The sequence below is a fragment of the Hyla sarda genome, chromosome 3 (assembly GCF_029499605.1).
Source record: "Hyla sarda isolate aHylSar1 chromosome 3, aHylSar1.hap1, whole genome shotgun sequence".
Taxonomy (NCBI): Eukaryota; Metazoa; Chordata; class Amphibia; order Anura; family Hylidae; genus Hyla; species Hyla sarda.
The window spans coordinates 173,841,032-173,866,712 of NC_079191.1; the positions used below are offsets into that span (position 1 = coordinate 173,841,032).

The window sequence follows — 25,681 nt, forward strand, 5'->3', positions numbered from 1 at the left end:
CCTCCTTATATATACTAAGTTTTGTGCCGATTTGCGAAGTTCGGCGCATGCCAGGGTCCTGACCCTGGTGCGCACGGTACTCCCCGCCACGTCACAGCCCCGCACACAGGTCACGGATGATATACATCCGGACCTGCGCGCGAGGCCTCTTGACGCCCAGGGAGTCCATGCCAGGAAGAGGGCCCCGTGCATGCGCACAAGCGGAAATCGGCAACAGCGTAAGATCATTGTAAGTGATGCCTGAATGTTTAACCCTATTTGCTCAGCCCATGCTACCAAGGTGTTGGTAAATCTAACAGAACCTTTCAGGAATGTTGAACAAGTGTAGTTACTCTGAAGCGATGGGCGTTACATGTATACCTATTATGTACTTAGTGGGGCACAATTAGAATACAATAGCAATAATTATATTTGACAGTTATGAAATATAGTGAGCATAATCATTATTATACATTATTACCCAAAATCATATACAGTATGTATAGGAACCTAATGCATTGGTGTATTGAAATACAAATGGTGTAAAGGGTATCGTAATCACCATATTGTGCTGCATAAATGGATAGTGAAAATGTGAGGAATTGTAATAAAAAAATATTTATATATATATATATATATATATATATATATATATATATATATATATATAGTAACTGAATATAGTACAAAAAATAATATAAAATTAGTATTATACAAACAAAAGGTGATAAAAAAATTGGTAGAAAAAATATGGTGAGAAAAAATTATTATGTTGGTGATAAAATAAAAATTAATGAATAGTGAAAAAAAGAGGGAAAAATGAGTAAGTGTGAAATATTAAATGTCACCAAAAATTTTAAATAAATAAAAATAGTTATGTTGTATATGGAGCTATACTAATATACTATACATTAGACCCCCAGCACATAGAAAGCTTAACATGAGGATAGGTAGATATATAACAATTATTTGGTGCTGTACTTTTTTTTTGTGTATTTATGTGTAACACCTAAAGGGTTAACAAACCTTTTGAATGTCATTTTGAATACTTTGAGGGGTGCAGTTTTTATAAGGGGGTCATTTATGGGGTATTTCTAATATGAAGGCCCTTCAAATCCACTTCAAAACTCAACTGGTCCCTGAAAAATTTCGATTTTGATAATTTTGTGAAAAATTGGAAATTTGCTGCTGAACTTTGAAGCCCTCTGATGTCTTCCAAAAGTCAAAACATGTCAACTTTATGATGCAAACATAAAGTAGACATATTGTATATGTGAATCAATATATAATTTATTTGGGATGTCCATTTTCCTTATAAGCAGAGAGCTTCAAAGTAAAAAAAAAAAAATAAAAATTTTCATCAAATTTTTGAATTTTTCACCAAGAAATGATGCAATTATCAATGAAATGTTACCACTAACATAATGTAGAATATGTCATGAAAAAAACATCTCAGAGTCAGATTAACCCCTTAAGGACGGTGAACGGCGTGAACGAAAAAAAAAAAAGTCCAAAATTCCTACTTTTTTAATACATTTTATTAAAAAAAATTTATAAAAAATGTATTAAAAGTTTTTTATATGCAAATGTGGTATCAAAAAAAAGTACAGATCATGGCGCAAAAAATGAGCCCCCATACCGCCGCTTATACGGAAAAATAAAAAAAGTTAGAGGTCATCAAAATAAAGGGATTATAAACGTACTAATTTGGTTAAAAAGTTTGTGATTTTTTTTAAGCGCAACAATAATATAAAAGTATATAATAATGGGTATCATTTTAATCGTATTGACCCTCAGAATAAAGAACACATGTCATTTTTACCATAAATTGTACGGCGTGAAAACAAAACCTTCCAAAATTAGCAAAATTGCGTTTTTCGTTTTAATTTCCCCACAAAAATAGTGTTTTTTGGTTGCGCCATACATTTTATGATATAATGAGTGATGTCATTACAAAGGACAACTGGTCGCGCAAAAAACAAGCCCTCATACTAGTCTGTGGATGAAAATATAAAAGAGTTATGATTTTTAGAAGGAGAGGAGGAAAAAATTAAAACGTAAAAATGTAATTGTCTGAGTCCTTTAGGCCAAAATGGGCTGAGTCCTTAAGGGGTTAAAGTAACAGTGGTCAGATGTGCAAAAAATGGCCGGGTCCTTAAGGTGAAAATGGGCTGGGTATTTAAGGGTATAAAGACCAAGCCATTTTTTGCAAATCTAACCTCTTTCATTTTATGCATTATATGTTTTTTTGTGATATATTCTATTTTAAGATAGTTGGTACATTTTTGTCATAACTTGCATCATTTTTGTAAAAAATTCCCAAATTTGATGAAAATGTTGCATTTTTCTAACTTTGAAACTCACTGCTTATAAGGTAAATGGACATGCCAAATAAATTATACATTGATTCACATATACAATACGTCTACTTTATGTTGGCATCATAAAGTTGACATGTTTTTACTTTTTGAAGACATTAGAGGGCTTCAAAGTATAGCAACAATTTGAAAAATTTTCTGAAAATTCTAAATCTAAAGTTTTTGAATACTTTGAGGGGAGCAGTTTTTATAATGGGGTCATTTACGGGGTATTTCTAATATGAAGGCCCTTCAAATCCACTTTAAAACTGAGCTGGTTCCTGAAAAATTTTAATTTAAAAAATGTTGTGAAAAATTGGAAAATTGATGCTGAACTTTGAAGCCCTCTGATGTCTTCCAAAAGTAAACACATGTCAACTTTATGATGCAGACATAAAGTAGACATATTGTTTATGTGAATCAATATATCATTTATTTGGAATATTCATTTTCCTTTTCAGCAGAGAGCCTCAAAGTAAAAAAAAAAAAAAAAAGCTAAATGTTCAATTTTGTCATCAAAATTTGGAATTTTTCACCAAGAAATGATTCAAGTATCGACAAATTTTTACCACTACCATAAAGTAGAATATGTCATGAAAAACCAGTCTCGGAATTAGAATGAAAGGTAAAAGCATCCCAGAGTTATTAATGCTTAAAGTGACAGTGATCAGATGTGCAAAAAATGGCCGGGTCCTACACTGAAAATTGGCTGGGTCCTTAAGGGGTTAATGACAGATTGTATAGCGCTACAAAGCCTTCTCATGGTATCATAAAAGAACATACATGAAACATCATATGAGCTGTCTCACTGCAACAAATGCTGTTTTTACGGAGGTGATAATACTACCAACAGGGCTGCATGCATCAGACATTACCAAGAAGCTTAAATACTACTGCCATAACTACCATATATATTGTCATAGCTACCTGCAACCAGCCCTAGGAGGAGCTTACTGCGGATTTATACAGCTCAGAGAAGGTTGAAAGAAAGGCTTCACATGGTTTAAAAGACCCTACCATATGTCCTGCTAAAGCATATGCATCTCATATTTGGGTATCCATTGCTTGGGGCTCCCCTCTTTGAACCAGAGGGACCATGTATTACAAACATGCTCAGTGAAGGGAAATTTGATGCTGTAGGGAGATTTGTGGTTAGTAAAGCCAGTGCCATGATATTCAACTGGTTGCTATGAGGCTTTAATCTAAGACTAGAGCCACATGGCAACTTTGGCCATGCAAAGAGTGTTGGTTTGTGCTGCTGCTTTGCAGCTAATAAAAATTAAATGGGGTTACATTGCAGCCTGTAAGTCACTGCAAGTGGCTCCAACAGTTGCCAAAAATCCATCCAACAGGGACCTCTAGATGAAGTAATGGGCACAACCTGTGTTACACCAAAGTCACCATCCAGCCTTAGCCTAAGAAGGGTTTGTTCAGGTGGATCAAACCCTTCATATATTTACTTAGCTTTCCTAAAGCATTAAAGTCAGAACACAGTACCTTGTACAAGTATATTATGACAATAAACAGCACAGAATTTGGACCTAATAACCAAATGGTGGATATTGAAAATCATGGCTAGAAAGGAATGTTCCCTCCTGATATAGGGTAATTGGCAGGGATTAATGTTCCCCCTGGAATGGGGCAATTGGCTTAAGCCTCAAAAGGGTTTTTCTGCCTTCCTCTGGATAAACACAGTAGAGGCCAAGTAGGGATGTAGGCTGAACTTGATGGACTCTTTTTTTTTTCTTTTTTTTTTTTTTAACCTTGTGAACTATGTATCTATTGAGCACAATTGTTAAACTCTTAGTAGAGAAGGCCCCTTTTGAATTTTGCTATGGGTCATTATAAATTCTATAGTATAGTGTTTTTGGGCTAGCTATATGATAGATGAACTAGTGCTGCAGTGTATTTAGCCAGTGCACTGCATAACCAGTACTAGCCGAGCACATATATGGCAAATGTTTTTTACCCACCTTGCTGCACATCCACCACCATTCTCAGAGCAATATATCACTGTCATTGTCCTGTCCTTGTTTCTAACATTACTGATGGCAATAAAATGTTGTCTTGATTTCTTGTATAGTAACTCAGCAGTAAGTGCTGTTGCCTTGCATCACTGGGGACTTAAAAAGTACCTGTCACCAAATAAACTGTTCTAAACTAACTAAGGCTATGTTCCCTAACTACTCCTAACACCCCTCCCACACTTAGAAAAAATTTCAGAGCTTTAAAAAGCTCTGTATCTTACCTTTCTTCTTGCTCACATAGTGCAATTTCCCAGCAGGAGAAAGTGGGCATTTCCCAGCAAGCATGACATCACTGAAGCCTGCTGGGGGACCACTTGTGCCCTCACATGGTTGCAGTGCTGTGATGAATAGAAGACCTCAGGCTCTGTACATGTTTTAGTCTGTGTTGCTATCAGTGAGGCTCTCCTGCAGCTATCAGTCTGTGTGGCTTTCTTTGAGAATCTGTGGAGCTTTCACTTTCTGTGCAGCTTCATTCAAGCTCAGTGCAGAGAAGCACTTCTTGAGTTTGGACTCCTGCCAAGCCGGGATAAGACCAAACTCACAGTATTAATTGTAGCAGGGAACAGAACAGAGCCACCTAGTGGACGTTTTTATATTACATTTTTAACATATTAATGTTGATAATTTTAAAACCAAGTGAATGGGAAAGTGTCTGCTAATTACACAAGGAACACTATATTAAAAGTTTTATTTGCTGACAGGTACTCTTTAAGTTTAAATCTAACCAGGGTCAACATCTGCATGGAGACTGTATAACCCCCCCCCCCCCCCTATTTGCCCGGGTTTCCTCCATGTTCTAATGTTTCCTCCTATATTCCAAAAACATACTGATAGGTTACTTCACAACCAATGTTGGTGATGGCAGGCTCAGTACAATGCTTTGGAATGTGGCGGTGATTTGTATGTATATATATATATATATAAGGAAATTATTAAAAAATCTATTTTACAAAACCCATAATTAAATAAAGGCCCTACTACACAGGGCGATTATTGGCAGAACAGGCCGGTAGTGCCCTGTGTAATAGGGGCTGCAATCAGCCAACATTCGGCTAATTGTTTCGGCTAATTGTTTCTCTTTTTTCACAGGTTCGTTCATTAATGAAAAGAGCAATCTCTTGAGCAATGTTATTCTGTCTATTTGCAGGACTCTGTTGCAGAATGATTACAGCTTTTTACGAGATATTAATGTCTGGCCTCCTCTTGTTACTATTGGAATTTGCTGCTCAACTCTTTCTGCCTCCATGAGTAACTTGATTGGGGCCTCCCGTATTCTCTATGCACTGGCAAAGGATGAGCTATTTGGTAAGTACCTTTATAAATGACAACACACAGGTACAATACTTATATTTAAATCCTGTAATCATGAATTGAACTCACTTATTTTGAATATCCACAATTCCTTTTCATTGAATGATTGGCTTAAATGCCTATTAGCAAAACAAAAAGAGAAACAGAGCCACACATCCACCATTTGTAATTTGATCTACTTGCTTCTCAGCATAATTTCAAAAACTAACAGGTTGTTAGTATACATTTTGATCAAGAAGTACAACTCACTAAATGCCTATTAAATGAAGTTATATTGTAATGCCTTTTATCAGCTGCATCTGATGGTATGTACTTTATTAACATTCATTTGTCATTGGACAACGTCTTTTCATAGGTAGTATCAGCAAATAGCCCTTGATATTTAATAATATACATTCATCTGTCCTATACCTTTTTCCTGTCTTATTTTCTCTACACTATTTAAGTGAGTTTATTACATTTCTTTGTCTTAGCGGAGGAGCTGGTAAAATGAGAATTACTTTATTTGTTGTTTGTACCAAAGCAGGACCAAAATACTGTATAATATACAGCTTTTCTAATAGGAGAACTCCACTATTAAACAATATTATATAGTGTAAATATCTATAAAATTTGTGACTTTGTCAATGTTTTCTTGATTTAGTAATTGTTTTGTACTTGATCTTGTACTTGTTTTGAGCATTCATAGGGACATTTGAAATTACTAGAGTGGATACCTTATTTTGAACCCTTATTTATTAACTAAACTGATGCAGGGAGCATGTTCACTTTGGAGCTGGCATTTCAGTGCTTTACCCAGACAGGCTTGTTGTGCAATCAAGCCTGACTGGCAGGAGGTGGCGTGGTTGTAACTGTTCACTGGGACTGGAAGACCAGTAAAGGCTCTAACAAATACTTTTCAGGTCTCTGCTGTATTGCAGAGAGCTGAGAAGAACAGTGTTGGAATGTTGTTCTCCTGACCTGTCAGGTTCTGGGGCCAGTGTGTGAGGCCTCGGGGACCTTGAAGGTTCTATTTGAACTTCAAAGCTGTCCTTATACATAGATACAAGATATACAGCAATGCAGCTGATGGATCAGACAACAAGCATATATACAAACAATGCATATATACAATTTCCCCATCAACGTGTCAGATTGGACTGGCTGATATAGGGAAACCGTTCTACACAAGCATAGGGAACAAAAGACAAAATGCACACAAGTAGGGATCAGTCCTGGTCAGCCAGTCACTGTATGCCATGCAAATATCAGCCCACAAAATCCAACATCACTGAACACTTTTCAGTAAACTAGTTGAGTGTTTATTTCTTGAAATCATAACTCCAAATGATGTTTTTATTTAATTTAAAGCTTATCTGTGTCATATGATCATACATAATCGACTGCTCACTATTAGCAGAAATTCCGCAGAAAGTCTGAACTAATAAAATAAGATGTAACAAATAAGTGCAAAATGTTTGCAAAGATGTTCAATTTTCCTGAACTGTTAAAAGTGGTGTTTTCCTTTAAGAAAGTTATACACTTAAAAATATATATAATTGAACTCTCCTAAAAATGAGAACCATTCTTTCTTGGGGCTGAGGGGCTCTCATAGCCAAGCGTATCCAATACACATGAAAAAATTAGTTCCCCTCTGTTATGATCCAGCATTGATAATAACACAGCAATGTGTTTCAGCTTCTTCAGACCTCTTATTCTGATTAGAGTGCCCTCACAAAGATTACAAAGAGGTCTTGCATTGTAGTTCTCAGATTTTTTGTCATTCAGTTTCTGAAAAAATATATTCTTGGGTATACCTAGAAGTGAAAAATAATTTTTAATAGTAGTTCATTATTCTGCTTTTTGTAGGGTTCATATAAAATATAAAAATTGTCTCCTTAATACTATTCAGTATGTCATTGGATGTCAAACTAACCAGAATTATAAAGTATTGAACTATATTATAATTTTTTTGTATGTGCAAGTACGTCATAGGCTAAAACCTTATTTGAAAATCTTATTCATACTTCAAAGTGATACGATTAGATTTCTAGTGTTCAGGTTTATAGGGCAATGTGCCAACATTTTTGGAAACACCAGACGCTTTCTGTACAGGCAAAGAAAGCCAAAGTATATAGAAAATATGCTAGTAACTCAACCCATGTTTTTCTTAGAAAGAATCTTAAATTTGTGATCATTTGTGGACTCTTTATTTTAAATTGAAAACAAACTAATACAATGTGACTTACATTCATTATTTTTTTTACATTTTTTTTATTAAGTTATTTACCCAAAATACTTGAATACATAACGTGTTGTCCCCTGTTACTGTAGATTAAGAGATTGGTGGGATTAAGAGTTTGGTGGGATTCTAAACACTCAGACGCTGACTGATCAAAACTTTCAACATGTCCCTGTGACATGTCAGAAGTTTTTTTTTACAATGACTGGGACATAATAATAGTTAGTTCAGTGGTAATCCAATCTAAAAAAGAAATTTGAAAGTGGGAAGGTGTGAATATGAGACAATGGGAGAGTGAATAAGATAGAAGGCAGACCAGATTAAAAGAGCACAGCAGCCGGCCGGAGCAGGTGAGAAGAGCTCTGCCAGCCAACTTAACTCATTAGACCAGCACGCTTGCACTGCGGGTGGTCCGATTAGTTCCCCAGAGCACCGCAAATCAGTATTAATCACAGTATCTGAAGGGTTAATGGCAAACATCAGCCATTATCCTTGAGTTCCCACGATGTAGAGAGACGCAATGATCGCGAAACCCCGCTACGTACATGTACGTTGCTGTGGGCTAAGTACCAGGGCACAGTAACATACATGTATGTTGCATGTCCTTTAAGGGTTAAATGACGTTTCAATCCATTTGACTACTTAGGGCAGATAGTCAACCAAATAGTAAAACTACTATATCTTAGGGACAGGGGAGTTTAGCAGCCATTTTTTTATACCGATGAAAGGTCATCTTATAGTCTGTATTATTTTGCAATTTATAAAGCTATTATTAAAGAAACACTCTGGGTTAATGTTTTTTTTTAATCCACTGGTGCCAGAAAGTTAAACGGATTTGTAAATTAGACAAAAAGATTTTTTGAGGCTCAAGGTCTTTGGATAAGGAACACACTTGTTGGTTAAAATATATAAAATATTTATTTATTAATTAATTACTATCAACTGATAGTCCGGGATCACAGGGCTCTTGTAAATCCACGGTATCAGAAGATTCATAAAAAATATAAAATCATAAAATTCATATGTATATTCATAAAATTAAATTATATATATACATCTATAGATGTATAAGACCACTGGAAAGGGTAGCAGCTATTTCAAATCGGCACTCTGATGGACATTATTTATATACAAATATTATCCAAAGTGCCAGTGCAGTCCTGAAAAAATATATAACACAGTCTATCACACTTATGAATGTCCTTTCAAGACAGTAAAGTGGCAGTTGAATAATATTCAGCTGTCTGTGGCTCCAGACTTAGATGTTGCTCTGTATGTTATATAGAGCAATCCTAGGATGCTGTATTCCACAGCGGTAAATTCAAACTATGCGCATAGTGTTTGGGAAAGGTTTAGCTCACCGGTCCTGATGCGATTCTCGGGAGGTAACTTTACCGTTCGTTGCTTGTCCTCAGAGATGTCAGGCAGCCGTCTGTCCCCGCTCTCTGGCCTGAGAGCGCACCGCTGGAGTCTCTGCCGACTCCTATTCGCGCGATGTTAGCAGATGGTGGGCGATAGATACAGGGGCTGCTGCGCTTGCAAGGCAGGTAATCCAGGTGGCGTCCTCGTGTAGAGAGCGCGCGCTCCCGGACTCTGACCGCGCGCTCAGAAATGTCCGTGTGATAGCCGGTAATAGCTCTGGACTGCAAATGATGATAGTGGTCTCATACGTCTCTTAGGGGGGGTCGCCGGACGTGTTTCAGCACCCACTAGGTGCTTTCTTCAGCGGCTTAAATATATAAGTACTGGGGGTCTCAGAGTGTATCTTATATAGGGTTGAGCTCCACCCTCTGTTCTGATGTCATGCCAGAGTTGTAAACATTATAGTATCTCACATCTTTATGAATGACTATGTGTTCAGTGAGTCAGATTAAAGGGGAACACTTACTCTATGCGAATTAGACACAACAAATGAACAAAAATACAGAAATACAGACAAAGATAAATAAATAAAATATGAAAAAAGGAGCACTTATTCAGCACTCAAAAATCTATACATATAGAAATGGAAATATATGTGGAAAATGAAGAATAAAATATATTAATGAGTAGTGTGATGCAAAAAATAAGTAGTGTGATGCAAAAAAAATAGTAAATGGGATATATAACATCAATGCCAGAAATATCAAAATGCATATGTATAATTAGATGAATATATGTGCGTAAATATGGGAGGATATTGCAGATATTAAAATTGTTCATACTAATAGCCAACCGATATAAATCAATAAAAATTGATAGCTAAATAGTTTTAGAGCCTCAGACTATTCTGAACTAATATTTTCATATTCATAAAATGCATCCATAGAGATAAAAATTAGATATAAATATGAATAATATAAAATAGTGCACTAGATGGAACATGTATAAAATATGTGTGTCCAAAATGTGGAGATGGGGAGTGGGACCCTCCTAGGACCGATCGGCGTGCTGGAAAAAAACAGCCAAACGTCGAAGGGTCGTTAGAGGGGCCCACCCCCTGGGGGTCTTCTTCTACCTAATCTTGAAAACCGAACAGCTCCAGATCGTTATTGAGGCCTATCGGGGCTAAGGAGCCAAATTCAAAAATCTTCCGTGATTCTGCCCTCGACATTTTAGATATAAAATTACCTCCTCTCCAGTCTTGTTTTATTTTCAGTAGTGCCACATTTTTTAGGTTATTGGGATTACCCTGATGGCAATGTTTGAAATGGGCAGACAAAGGGTGTTTTTCGTTCTGTTTTTTAATATTATAACGGTGTTCAAGGATCCTGGTTTTCAAAGCCCGTGATGTCCTGCCTATATATTGTTTTTGGCATGGACACTGTATTAAATAAACTACACCTTTGCTGCCACAGTTCAAAAATTCATTTATTGTAAAACTGAAATCATTAGATGTAGATTTTACCAGAGCTGTACGTTTCTCAAAGTTTGTGGATTTACAATTAGGGCATTGACCACATCTGAAGAAGCCTTTGAGATCCATTATGGTTGATGATTTGGTGTTAGGTTTTTCCTGTCTTACAGTGGGGGCTATTTTAATACCCAAATTTGGGGCTCTAGTGTAGACAATTGGGGGCCTTGATGGTAGAATTTCCCCCAATGTCTTATCCTGTTGGAGAAGTGGCCAGTATTTCTTCATTATGTTTTCAATCTTACGATATTGGGTGTTAAATAGAATGACCAGTTTACAGTTGTCTTTCTGATTGGTGGGGGCAGTGTTTGGGGTTTTAGGGATAAAAAATGTAGATCTGTCCAGTTTTCTAACTTTCTCTAAGGATTTTTGTAAGTTGAGTAATGGATATTCTTTTTCAAGAAATTGTCCCGTAAGGTCTGCTGCTTCAGTCTCAAATTGTTCGTTCGAGGTGCAGTTTCGTTTTAGTCTCCGGTATTGGCTTGTAGGGACGTTTAACAGCCATTGGGGTAAATGACAACTACTGTGCAAGATGTAACCATTTTTTGCTACTGTCTTACGATAAGTACTACAGGTCAATTTCTGTGAATCAGCGGTAATCAACAAATCAATAAACTCTACACACTCAGAACTGATATTCGGAGTGAATCTTAGATTAAAATTGTTCAAATTAAGAGCAGTGATAAAATGGTCTAAGTCGGTGCTCGTTCCGCGCCAGATAAAAAATATGTCATCTATATATCTATGCCATGACACCAGGTCGCCCCCCAGATGGGGATTGATGATGGAATTCTCCCAGTTAGCCATAAAAAGGTTGGCATAGCTGGGGGCGAACCTGGTGCCCATAGCTGTTCCATTCACTTGTAAAAAATAATCCGTGCCAAACATAAAATAGTTATGAGATAAGATAAAATAAATGCCATCTAGTATGAATTTAATTTGGTCTGCTGGAATATCTAGTTTAGTGTTTAAGATGTTCTGAATTGCTGTTAGACCTTGTTGGTGATCGATTACCGTGTATAGAGAGCTTACATCTAATGTACCTAGGAACCACGAAGAGTCCCATCTGACCGCTTCAATAATTTTAACAACTTGTGTAGTATCACGTAAATATGATTTTGTCTCTTTCACATATGGTTGGAGGAATTGATCGATATACTGTGAGAGGTTGGCTGTAATCGAGCCAATCCCAGATACTATGGGTCGGCCCGGTGGTCTGATGGGATCTTTGTGGATCTTGGGAAGTGTGTAAAATATAGGTAAACGCCCTGGAGTTCCTGTAATGAAATCAAATTCGTTTTTTGAGAGAATACCCTTGTCTTTAGCTTCAGTACATAATTTAATTAACTGTTGTAAATATTCTGCTGTGGGGTCTTCTTTCAATTTCATATATGTTTTATTATCTTCTAATTGGGATTGGCATTCTGCTGTGTAAGTTTCTGTGTCCATCACCACAATGCCGCCACCCTTGTCTGCCTGCCTTATGGTGATGGACAGATCTCTTTGGAACTGTTTGATTGCTGAAATTTCTCCTGGTGTTAAATTACCCCATGTATTCCTACATTTTATTTTCCGAAGGTCTATTTCTACTGCCTTTTTGAAGGATTGCATATCATTACTAATCTCTTGACGAGGGAAAAAATTAGATTTATTTTTGACTGTAGTAGGTTTGTAATTGGTTATTGTTGGTAACTGGGGGACTATAGGGTTTTTCATGAAATATTTTTTCAGGCTCAGTTTCCGGATATACTTCTCCAAACCTACATAGACTCCAAATTTATCTAGTTGCTGGCTAGGTGCATATTTTAGCCCTTTATTAAGTAAATTAATTTGATTACAGTTCAACGTCTTGGAACTCAAATTAAAAATGGCACTCTTATTTTTCAGTGTGTCTATGCCTTGCTGGCTTTTGTTCTGGGCTGTTCGGTTTCTTCTATGTCCTCTACGAACTCTCTTTTTCTGTTGGGGGTAGATAGTGCAGGTACTAGTAATGGTGTTGGGTGTATTTGTGCAACAGTTTCTATTGTCTGGATGATTTTGCGTGGTTCTAGTGGTTGACTGGGGGCTGTCTCTGCCAAAAGTGGTCGTGATTGTGAGTATTGGTGATTGTGATACGGTCTTTTGTATTGTGGTTGATATTGTGCTTTGTGTGGAATATAGGGTCTGGGTTGTCTCCAGCTGTGGTGAGAGGAGTGTGTTACGGGGACTGTGAGTGTATTGGTTGCGGTTGTGTCGATAATATGTGGGTGGAGGGGTGTGACCATAATAGGTTCTGTTGGTTGGCCTGGGGGAATAATTTCTTGGAGGTGGGTTGTTCTGTGAAGGGGTCCCCCCTAAAAAATGATGTTGGTTGTCAGTGGACAGAATGTTGTACCTATTGGACGTAGGTAGATTGTAACTGTATGTTTGAGTTTGTGTTTGGCTAGTTAGTTGTTCATTTGTCTGTTTATTGATTTTCCACAGTCTTTTTTTAGTTTTTTTTGTAATTATCTCATTTTCTACTGCATCTAATTTTTTACATAAACAATCTTTATATTTGATAAATTCAGGTGTTTTCTCTAATGCATCAATAGTTGTACGTATGGATGTGATTTTGGTGTCAAACTCTATGACCATTTCTTGGCGTCTCTCTATCACTAGTTTGGTGGCCTCTGCAGAAACTTGTTTAAAAAATGCGTTCCATTTAACAGTAAAAGTTTAACTTTCTAAATCTCCTGCTGGTGTTTTATGAACAGTTAAACCTTTCGGAATATTTTCTGTATTGACCATATGGCTGAGAGTTTTAATTTCCCATTTCCGTTTTAGGTTTTTAATTAAATAGTATTCTAGTTCTCTGAATGTATCAGATACCTTTTTTTGTGATTGCAATATTTCTGATTTGTTCACATTATTGGTGGGCTCAGTAAAATCAATTGTGTCTATATTTGATTGTTTTTTTGCCAAATGTGTCCATATATCCATGTTAGACTAACCGCAGAGCTCAAATCTCCAAGGTACAAAAATATAAGCAATATAGAAAAAGGATGGAGAGGCTCCTGCGGAAAGTTTCACTAGCATGACCCGGGCAACTCAAACTAACACCTGTACCCAAGGTGTCTGAAAAGAGAGTACTAGACAAAAAGAATTTTTGAGGCTCAAGGTCTTTGGATAAGGAACACACTTGTTGGTTAAAATATGAAATATTTATTAATTAATTAATTACTATCAACTGATAGTCCGGGATCACAGGGCCCTTGTAAATCCACGGATTTCCAGCGGAGTGCCACTTTAACACGTTAAAGGGGTACTCCGGTGCTTAGACATCTTATCCCCTATCCAAAGGATAGGGAATAAGATGCCTGATCGTGGGAGTCCCGCCGCTGGGACCCCCCGGCACCCCGTTTGTAATCAGTCTCCAGAGCGTGTTTGCTCCGGGTCAGATTACCGGCGACTACAGGGCGGGCGGCGTGTGACGTCACGCCTCCGCCCCTCAATGCAAGTCTATGGGAGGGGGCGTGACAGCGGCGGGACTCCCATGATCAGGCATCTTATCCCCTATCCAAAGCCCAGGATGTGCTCTTTGTGACCCTACACTTCGTCCTGTTCAAACTGCGTTTCAGCGATCACCGATCAGAGCGGTGCCTGGTCCAGCCAATACACTTGTAGGGGGTGCAGTATTGTTCTGACAGCTCCGATCCTTTGCAGGCATGGGGTGGGGTCTATAATTCAAATAATGATGCCCTGGAAGCCAAAGGGGCTCCTCTCCTCCTTGGTCCTACCAGGCGGTCAGGCAACCAGATATGGCCTAAGTAGGGGTACTGCCCAGCCCGGGACAAACAGCGTGATAAAATATGGCCATTTCCTCCATTTCAAAAGCGACTTACCAAAATTATGTCCCACAAATAAAGAATTTGTGAAAAAAAGCTAATTTCTATTTTTTTCCACTGACTTTGAAATAATTCTAGCCACACAATAAGGGCTCAACGTACTTACTTTTGCCCTAGGTGAATACTTTAGGGGGCGTAGTTTCGAACGTAAGGTCACTTCTGAGGTTGCAGTATTTTTCTGATAGCTAGAATGCTTTGCAAGATAAGGTGCGGCCTATAATTTATATAATGATATCCTGAAAGCCAAATGGGGCTCCTCTCATTTTGGGTCCCACCATGTGGCCATGCAACCAAATATGGCCTAAGCAGGGGTATTACCGAACATGGGACGAACAGCGTAATAAAATATGGGGTGCATTTTCTATTTTTCAGATATGCATTTGTGCTTGTGTTGCGGTCCCCCCTGGTTTTGCAGTCCCCAAAACACCAGGGGGACTGCAAAACCAGGGGGGACCTGTTTGTGGATGTATCACCTGAAACTACAACTCCTATCATGTCCTGACAGATATACAGGCTGTCAGGACATGTTAGGAGTTATAGTTTTAGAGAGTTTACTGTACCCAACATGTCCTGACAGCCTGTATATCTGTCAGGGCATGATGGGAGTTGTAGTTTCAGATACTGACAGGTTGTGGTGAGCACTGTTTCCCAGCCAGGGAGCCTCCAACTGCTTCAAAACTGCAACTCCCAGCATGCTGGGAGTTGTAGATTTGCAGCAGATGGAGGCACCCTGTCAGGGAAACAGTGCTCTCCATAACCTATCACTCTCTGAAACTACAACTCCCATCATGTCCTGACAGATATACAGGCTGTCAGGACATGTTGGGTACAGTAAACTCTCTAAAACTATAACTCCTAACATGTCCTGACAGCCTGTATATCTGTCAGGACATGATAGGAGTTGTAGTTTCAGGTGATACATCCACAAACAGTCAATCTCCAGCTGCTACAAAACTACAACTCCTATCATGTCCTGACAGCCTGTATATCTTTTCAGGGCATGATGGGATTGTAGTTTTATATTATCCCTAAAAAAAAAAAACAGTCAGTCAATCTACAGCCACTATAAAATTACAACTCCCAACATGCCCTGACAGCCTGTATATCTGTCAGGGCATGATAGGAGTTGTAGTTTCAGGTGATACATCCACAAACAGTCAATCTCCAGCTGCTACAAAACTACAACTCCTATCATGTCCTGACAGCCTGTATGTCTGTCAGGGCATGATAGGAGTGGTAGTTTTAGAGCAGCTGCAGATTGACTGTTTGTGGAGGGATCATATAAAACTACAACTCCTATCATGCCCTGACAGATATACAGGCTGTCAGGACATGATAGGAGTTGCAGACTTGTAGAAAGTGAAGATTGACTGGTTGTGGACGGATCACCTGAAACTACAACTCCTAGTATGCTACGACACCCAAATAATGTGTGGAAATGCTGGGAGTAGTAGTTTTGCATAAGCTTTATGCACATTCAATGGGGGAGATTTATCAAAACCTGCCCAGAGGATAAGTTTCCCCTGTTGCCCACAGCAGCCAACAATGCCTCTGCAAAATGAAAGAATGGATCTGATTGGTTGCTATGGGCAACACAGGTTTTGAGAACTCATCCCCTATTATTTGTAAAAATCTGTGTTATAGTTTTATTGCCTTAGCTGTTGCAAAGCTACAGACAAAGGATGTGCAGGCATGCTGGGAGTTATAGTTTTGCCAATCATGTACCTCCGGCTGTTGCAAGACTACAATTCACAGCGTGTCTGGACAGGCAAATGATGAGTGGGCATGCTGGAAGTTGTAGTTTTGTAACAGGTAGAAGAACATAGCTTGCTTCAACAGTGTTATAAATGAGAGTGTTAGCAATCATATACATCCAGCTGTAGCAAAATCACATCTACCAGCATGCATGAACAGCTAAATGATGTGTGGGCATGCTGGAAGTTGTAGTTTTGCAAAAGCTGGAGGAACACAGCTGGAGGAAACACTGCTATAAAACAGGGAATCTCCAATAATGCTTCTTCCTGGGTGTGTGTGTGGCATAAAACCAGAGAGGAAAGGGTTACAGATGAGACTTCTGTACTTGGCTGACTGCCAGGCTCTTTCCCGAGAACAGTGACTCAGAGCAGAGAGAGGGAGGGGGAGTGGTTATCCCACTGAGGAGAACAGGGACACTCCCCCCTGTTTTTCTGGACTTGTTTTTTTGTGAGCAGCATATAAAAGGGAATTCTAAGAGAAATAAAGGGCATATACTCATAAAAAATTATATGTACATGATCAGAATGAAGTGCTGAGCAACATAGAGCAGTTTTTCTTTTTTTTGGAGATCTGGCAGGTACTCTTTAAGAAAAAAAAAATTTCCACCGAAGTACCCCTTTAAATTGAAGATTTATGGTAGCTAGTGTTACCATAAAAATGTTTAGGTAATGTCCCAGCAGCATGAGGAGACCATATAGTGGCTGAATGGCACAGCCTGGAGTTGGCGGCAGCTTGAAGAGACCATAGTGCCTTACAATCCCTAAGATAAAAAGATTAATTTTCACATTTAAGTTGAAGATTTATGGTAGCTAGTGCTACCTTAAAATGTTTTAAGTAATCTACAAGGAGCATGAGGAAACCATATAGTGCTTGACAAACACAACCTGGAGGTGGCGACAGCATGAGGAGACAATAGGGCTTCACAATCCCTAACTTTAAAGGATGTTTAAGCAATGTACAAGCAGCATGAGGAGACCATATAGTGGCTGAATGACAGCCTGGAGTTTGCGGCAGCATGAGGAGACCATATGGTGGCTGAATGACACCGCCTGGAGTTTGCGGCAGCATGATGAGAACATATGGTGGCTGAATGACACAGCCTGGAGGTGGTGGCAACATGAGGCGACCATATGGTGGCTGAATGACGCAGCCTGGAGTTTGCGGCAGCATAAGGAAAACATATGGTGGCTGAATGACACAGACTGGAGTTGGCGGCAGCAGCATCAGGAGTCCTGAAAGTGACCCGATCAGAGTGGTGCAGTGGGTGGCAATACCAGCCTGGAGTTTGTGGCAGCAAGAGGAGACCATATGGTGGGTGAATGACACAGCCTGGAGTTTGCGGCAGCATGATGAGAACATATGGTATCTGAATGACACAGCCTGGAGGTGGTGGCGGCATAAGGAGACCATACGGTGGCAGAATGACACAGCCTGGAGTTTGTGGCAGCATGAGGAGACCATATAGTGGCTGAATGACACAGCCTGGAGGTGGCAGCAGCATAAGGAAAACATATGCTGGCAGAATGACACAGCCTGGAGATGGCAGCAGCAGCATCAGTAGTCTTGAAAGTGACCCTATGACAGAGTGGTGCGGTGGGTGGCAATACCAGTACCCTGTGAGGAAGGTGGGTGAAAAAAGGTCTAATGCGGAGGAATGTTTGTAACTGGGGAGCAGTGCCTTAAATCTGTTTTGCACTATCCATATTTGTGAAGTGTTGGTGTGGCACCATGGTCAATCTACTCTTATGCATCAGAAATCCTGGGTGGAAATCCTGGCTGATCCATGCCTGATTCAACTTCACAAAGGTCAGTCTCTCCACATTTTTCGTGGACAGACAAGTTCTCCTTGGGGGGGGGGGGACTATGGCCCTGGCCGCACTAAACACCCGTTCTGATGGCACACTACTGGCAGGGCAGGACAGCTTTTCCAGGGCAAACTCTGCTAGTTGTGGCCGCAAGTCAAGTTTGGCTGTCCAGAAGTCCAGTGGATCTTTAACTCCTTAAGGACGTAGGGTGTACCTGTAAGCCCTACGCCCGGTCCCAGTGTTTAAAACGGGGTCACGCCGTTTTTTTCTGAAGTACGACAATATCCAACCTATATAAGTAGGGTATCATTTTAACTGTATGGACCTACGGAATAAAGATAGTGTTATTTTTACCGAACAATGAACTGCGTAGAAACGGAAGCCCCTAAAAGTTACAAAATGACATTTTTTCTTCTATTTTGTTGCACAATTAATTTTTTTTCTGTTTCACCGTGTATTTTTGGGTGAAATGACTAATGTCACTGCAAAGTAGAATTGGTGGCACAAGAAATAAGCCATCATATGGAATTTAATGTGCAAAATTGAAAGCGTTATGATTTTTAGAAGGTGATGAGGAAAAACCCTGCGTCCTTAAGGGGTTAAGGTGTGTTTGCATGGTTATGTCAAGGTATGCCACAACCTGCTGGTTCACGTCCTGCTCCAGGTCTACCTGCTGCTGATGAGTATCTTTCTTCACCCGCATAGTGAAGCAATTCATCAGCGACTGAAGACTCAGGCTGCTGCTGATGGGGCTGGTACTGCTCCTGCCACCCCACCCCTCCCCAGCAGCCGTGGCAGTGGAAGGTGAGTGAAGAGGGCCCCCCCCGAGTCAGACCTGCGCGAGGATGGACTATGGCGCCGATAGGCATCGGCCAACTGACTACGTAGAATGTCTCTGTAGTAGGTCAGTTTGTCCTCCCTCTCAGTGGGTGTAAAAAAGGCCCCCATTTTGTGCCGGAAACGAGGGTCCAATAAGGGGCAGAGCCAGAAATCATCCCGCTGCCGAATGGTGACAATTTGGCGGTCACTATGCAAGCAAGTGAGCATGCATCATGCCATTTGTGCAAGTGACTCGGAGGGACTCCCTACATCCATCTCCACTGCATACTGCCACGGTGTATCTGGGTCCTCTGTCTCGCCTTCCCCATAACCCTCTAGCTCCTCTGGCTTCTGCTCCTCCTCTCCTGACAGATGACTAGAAAAAAAAAAAAAACATTTTGCTAAACCTAATCTGTGCTCCACAGTGCCCCTCCCCCTCCTCCAGTTCAGCCCCCACAGGGCTCAAGTGGCCGTGAAATGTAGGTGCAATGTCTCCAGTGCCCTGACCAGCCAACGTATCCAACACGTGTTGTAGGAAATTAAGCAGTGGAATGACGTTGTTCATCCCGTAATCCTGGCCATTGAGTAATAATGTGGTTTCATCAAAGGGCCTGAGCAAACGGCAGGTATCACGTATGAGCTGCCACTGGTTGACATTGAAGTTACACAGGGGAGTCCCCCTATATGCTTGGATCATCAAGAAATCGGTGATGGCTTTTCTCTGTTCGTATAGTCAGTCCAACATATAGAGGGTGGAATTCCAACGTGTGGAAACGTCGCAAATCAGACAATGTTGGGGGATACCGTTCTGATGCTGCAGCTCAAGGAGGGTGTGCTTTGCGGTGTACGAGTGGCTGAAGTGCATGCAAAGTTTCCTTCCCATTGTTAGGATGTCTTGCAGATGGGGGGAACACTTCAGGAACCACTTGACAACCAGATTGAACACGTGTGCCATGCAGGGCGCATGTCTCAGGCTTCCTTGTCGCAGCGCAGACAAGATGTTCTTCCCGTTGTCAGTCACCATGGTTCCGATTTTCAGTTTTCGTGGAGTAAGCCATGCTCCAATTTCTTTATGAATTAATATTAGCAGTTCCCCCCCTGTGTGACTCCATTCGGCAAGGCAAACCATGTGAAGAACATCGTGACACCGCCATGCCCTGGACACATGGTATGTTGAAAGGGCACTGAGACTTGTCCGTGCAGTGAAGGCTCAGGACACGGTGGAGGATGAGGAGGCGAAGTCGCACACTGTCACAGGACCAATGGCCTGAGAGCGTGGAGGAGGAAGCGGCATGACCTGTCCATGTTGCTGTTGTGGCTGTGCAGAAACCACATTCACCCAGTGGGCCGTAAAGGACATGTATTGTCCCTGACCATAGTAACAGCTCCAGACGTTGGCATTGCCGTGCACTTTGTTACACACCCACAGGCTCAAGGACTGGACCATCTTCTCTTCCACAAAATTGTGTAGGGCTGGTACTGCCTTCTTTGCAAAGAAATTACAGCTTGGGGCTCTCCATCTCTGCTCGGCACAAGCCATCAGTTCTCTGAAAGGTGATGAGTCCACCTCTTGAAAAGGAAGGGACTGCAGCACCAGCAACTTGGACAGGAGCACATTCAGCTTCTGCGCCGACGGATGAGTGGGCGCATACTGTTGTCTCTTAGACATGGCTTCACCGATAGATTGCTGGCGGAATGACTAACTCAAAGTAGGAGGAGCAGGAGCATCTTGAGCGACAGAAGGAGGGTATGACACACAGCCCCCATTCGGCTGAGGTGGTGGAGCCTTGGCTGGCTGGAACATGGAGCGGCGTGCCACTGGGTGATGTAGCAGGCTGGACCACCACATCGGAGCCACGGTTCTCCCAGGCCGCTTTATGGTGACGCAGCATTTGTTGACACAGGGCCGTGGTGCCAACATTGTGACCCTGGCCACACTTTACCTTCTGCCGACACATCTTGCATGTGGCTATGTTAACCTCCTCTGGATGCTTGATGAAAAACTACCACACCGCTGAGTAGCTGATTTTGACTGCTACTGCCGTCGTCTCCAGGAACCCCTGTTCCACTACCTCTCGGGAAGGTAGGCTCCCACGAAGCTTGGCTCCAGAATTTCCACTTCTGCCACCATGCTGACTGCCAACCATGCTACCACCTTCCGGCTCAGCTGCTGCCTCACGGGCAACATGCAAGCCTCTTCTCCTGATGATGATGATGATGAAGCCCCTTCTGCATCCAGCTCCCAATTGCGATCAGCTTAATCATCATCAAGTATCTGCACATCACTGATGTCCTGCTCAGGTTCCTCAACAGTGTCTGCTTCAGGACCCTGAACGCTGGAAACACCAGGCAACGCCACCTCCCACGTCACTCTCCTCATCACTATTTGCCTGCCTAGCGGAGAAAGCAGCGGATGTCTCCACCACTTCTTGGCTGGGCATTAGCTGCTGACTGTACTCTATTAGCTCGTCCTCACTAAATAGTGGAGCTGAACCTACAGCATAAGATACTTCTGTAGGGGAGGGAACAGCATAGGACAGAGGCAATTGGAGGTCAGGGATTGCTCCCGGGCCATGCCAACTGAGGGTTGTGTCTGAGGAACCCACCCACTGTTGGCTGGGGGTATCAGATATCACTTGTGATGAAGTGGATGACTGTGTTATCCAATCGTTGACGACAGATGGGTTGCTCGAGAAACAACCGCTAGCTGATACCGGGAAATCAGGCCTCTCGCTGCAACTCCTGCTGCCACTCGCCCCTAAACTGCTGCCACCTCTGCCTGCGCCTGATGAATTTAGGCCTCTGCCACTCCTTTGTGCACATCCTGGCACTTCTCTGCCTGACATACTTAGTACATATATGAGGGAAGTAAAATACGCTTCACTATGCTGAAAACAGTATTTGTCTAGAACAGTAGCAGGTGTGTACTTTTGGCTGACCTTTTATAGTAACTAGGCCTTTAAGACTTTATCAGGAACAAAATGGTGCAACACTTAGATGTACGTATGTGGTATGCACTTACGAGAGCAGTAGAATGAGCTCCACTACTTATTTTTTTTACACTAACATGCTGGTGTTGCCCCATACTCTTAATTTTCACAAGCGGTAAAAGGAAAAAAGACCCCCAAAATTTGTAACACATTTTCTCCTGAGTATGAAAATACCCCATGTGTGGGCGTTAAGTGATCTGCGGGCGCACAACATGGCTCAGAAGTGAAAGCTCACCATGTATTTGAGGCCTAAATTGGTGATTTGCACAGGGGTGGCTGATTCTACAGTGGTTCTGACATATACGCAAAAACAATAAATACCCACATGTGACCCCATTTTGGAAACTACACCCCTCATGGAATGTAACAAGGGGTATAATGAGCCTTAACACCCCACAGGTGTTTTACAAATTTTCGTTAAATTTGGATGTGGAAATGAAAAAAAAAAATGTGTTTCACTAAAATGCTGGTGCTACCCTAAATTTTTCATTTTTACAAGGGAGAATAGGAAAAAAGCCCCACAAAATTTGTAACCCCATTTCTTCTGAGTAAGAACATACCCCATATGTGGATGTAAAGTTCTCTGCGGGTGCACTACAATGCTCAGAAGAGAAGGAGCGCCATTGGGATTTTGGAGAGAGAATGTGTCCCAAATTGAAGGCCATGTGTGTAAAAGCACATGGCCCCCGACTTCTATTCCTATCAAATTCTCTCTCCTTTAAGCTCAATGGCGCTCCTTCTCTTTTGAGCCTTGTATTTCTTCTATTACCCCTTATGAAAATAAAAAAAATTGGGATATCACCAGTATTTTAGGGAAAAATTTTTCATTTTCACGTGCAACTTTAGCAGAAATTTTTCAAACACCTGTGGGGTGTTAAGGCTCACTGTACCCCTGGCTCACTGAAAGCCAGGTGGGATTTTTTTTTGCTGTTCTGGCACCATAGGGGCTTCCTAAATGCGGCATGCCCCCCAAAAACCATTTCAGCAAAATTTGCTTTCCAAAAGTCAAATGTGACTCCTATTCTGAGAATTGTAGTTCGCCAGCAGAGCACTTGACGTCCACACATGGGGTACTTCCATACTCAGAAGAGATGGGGTTACACATTTTGAGGGGCATTTTCTCCTATAATTAATTTGGGGGAAAACTAGCATTTTAGTAAAAAAAATAAAATAATTGACACATCCAACTTTAAAGGGGTTCTCCGGTGCTTACACATCTTATCCCCTATCCAAAGTATAGGGGATAAGATGCCTGATCGCGGGAGTTCCGCCGCTGGGGACCCCCGGGATCTTGCATGCGTCACCCCATTTGTAATCAGTCCCCGGAGCGTGTTGGCTCCGGTTCTGATTACCGACGACCACAAGGACGGCGGCGTGTGACGTCACGCCTCCGCCCCTGTGTGACATCACGCACCGCCCCTCAATGCAAATACGGGAGGGGGTGTGATAGCTATCACGCCCCCTCCCGTAGGCTTGCATTGAGAGGCGGAGTGTGACGTCACACAGGGGCGGAGGCGTGACGACACACATCGCCGGCCTTGTGGTCGTCCGTAATCAGACCCGGAGTTGACACGCCCAGGGGACTGATTACAAATGGGGTGCCGCGTGCAAGATCCCGGGGGTCCCCAGCGGCGGGACTCCCGCGATCAGGCATCTTATCCCCTATACTTTGGATAGGGGATAAGATGTGTAAGTACCAGAGAACCCCTTTAAAGTTGGATGTGTCAATTATTATTTTTTTTTTACTAAAATGCTAGTTTTCCCCCAAATTAATTATAGGAGAAAATGCCCCTCAAAATGTGTAACCCCATCTCTTCTGAGTATGGAAGTACCCCATGTGTGGACGTCAAGTGCTCTGCTGGCGAACTACAATTCTCAGAATAGAAGGAGTCACATTTGACTTTTGGAAAGCAAATTTTGCTGAAATGGTTTTTGGGGGGAATGCCGCATTTAGGAAGCCCCTATGGTGCCAGAACAGCAAAAAAAAATCCCACCTGGCTTTCAGTGAGCCAGGGGTACAGTGAGCCTTAACACCCCACAGGTGTTTGACAAATTTCTGCTAAAGTTGCACGTGAAAATGAAAAATTTTATTTTTATTCCCTAAAATGCTGGTGATATCCCAATTTTTTTTATTTTCATAAGGGGTAATAGGAGAAAAAGTCTCCCAAAATGCGTAACCCCATTTCTTCTGAGTATAAAAATGCCCCATATCAGGCATCTTATCCCGTATCCTTTGGATAGGGGATATGAAGTGTAAGCACCGGAGAATCCCTATAACGTAAAAAGTCGTCAAACACCTGTGGGGTGTTAAAGGGGTTATCCAGGAAAAAAAACTTTTTTAAATATATATCAACTGGCTCCATGAAGTTAAACAGATTTGTAAATTACTTCTATAAAAAAAAAATCTTAATCCTTTAAGTACTTATGAGCTGCTGAAGTTGAGTTGTTCTTTTCTGTCTAAGTGCTCTCTGATGACACCTATCTCGGGAACTATCCAGAGTAGAAGCAAATTTCCATAGCAAACCTCTTCTACTTTGTGCAGTTCCCGAGACAAATGGCGGGGTCCTTGCAGAGATGTCAGCAGAGAGCACTGTTGTCAGACAGAAAACAACAACTCAACTTCAGCAGCTGATAATTATCAGAAGGATTGAGATTTTTTAATAAAAATAATTTACAAATCTGTTTAACATTCTGGAGCCAGTTGATATAAAAAAAATAGTTTTTTCCTGGAATACCCCTTTAACCCCTTAAGGACCCAGCCCATTTATACCTTAACCCCTTAACTCCTTAAGGACCCTTGACGTACGTGTACGTCATGACACCCTGGTACTTAAGGACCCATGACGTACGCGTACGTCATGGAGAATTCCGTCCCCCGCCGCGCACCGGGCGGGGATCGGACCGGGATGCCTGCTGAAATCATTCAGCAGGCATCCCGTGCAAAGGCCCAGGGGGGTCATCAGACCCCCCCCACGTCGGCGATCGCGGCAAATCGCAAGTGAATTCACACTTGCGATTTGCACGATTCCGGGTCATTACGGGTCTATGGTGACCCGGAATAGAAGGGGGATTGCGGGTGTCCATGACACCCACAATCCCCCTGAAGGAATAGGAGTGAGGTGGCAGGGGTGCCACGTCGTGCGGCTGGATCCTACGGAAGCCGGTGAGTTGCCTAGCGACATCTGGAGTGTACAGTCTGAGACCACTAGATAATGGTCACTAACTGTAGCCCTTCAGATGTTGCAAAACTACAACTCCCAGCATGCCCAGACAGCTGTTTGGGCATGCTGGAATACGTAGTTTTGCAACAGCTGGAGGGCTACAGTTTGAGACCACTATCTAGTGGTCTCTAAACTGTATCCCTCCAGATCTTGCAAAACTACAACTCGTAGTTTGCCCAAACATGCTGGGATTTGTAGTTTTGCAACATCTGGAGGGTCACAGTTTGGAGATCACTTTGCAGTGGTCTCTAAAACTGTAGCCCTCCAAATGTTGCAAAACTACAAATCCCAGAATGCCCAAACAGCTGTCCCAGCATGCTGGGAGTTGTAGTTGCGTACCTCCAGCTGTTGCATAACTATATCTCCCACATGCTGGGAGTTGTAGTTTTGAAACAGCTGGAGGTTTGACCCCCCATGTGAACGTACAGGGTACATTC

At 41.5% G+C, this 25,681-nt stretch overlaps 1 protein-coding gene across 6 annotated transcripts in view; it reads left to right on the plus strand.

The window, feature by feature from the left end:
• LOC130361886 (solute carrier family 12 member 9-like) overlaps nucleotides 1-25,681 on the plus strand; it is a 338,026-nt gene that overhangs the window by 168,587 nt on the left and 143,758 nt on the right. For all 6 annotated transcript variants that reach the window (XM_056565518.1, XM_056565522.1, XM_056565523.1 and 3 more), the window contains exon 7: nucleotides 5,511-5,668. In XM_056565518.1, coding sequence (XP_056421493.1) covers nucleotides 5,511-5,668 — 158 coding nt within the window. The remainder of the gene's footprint in view (nucleotides 1-5,510; nucleotides 5,669-25,681) is intronic.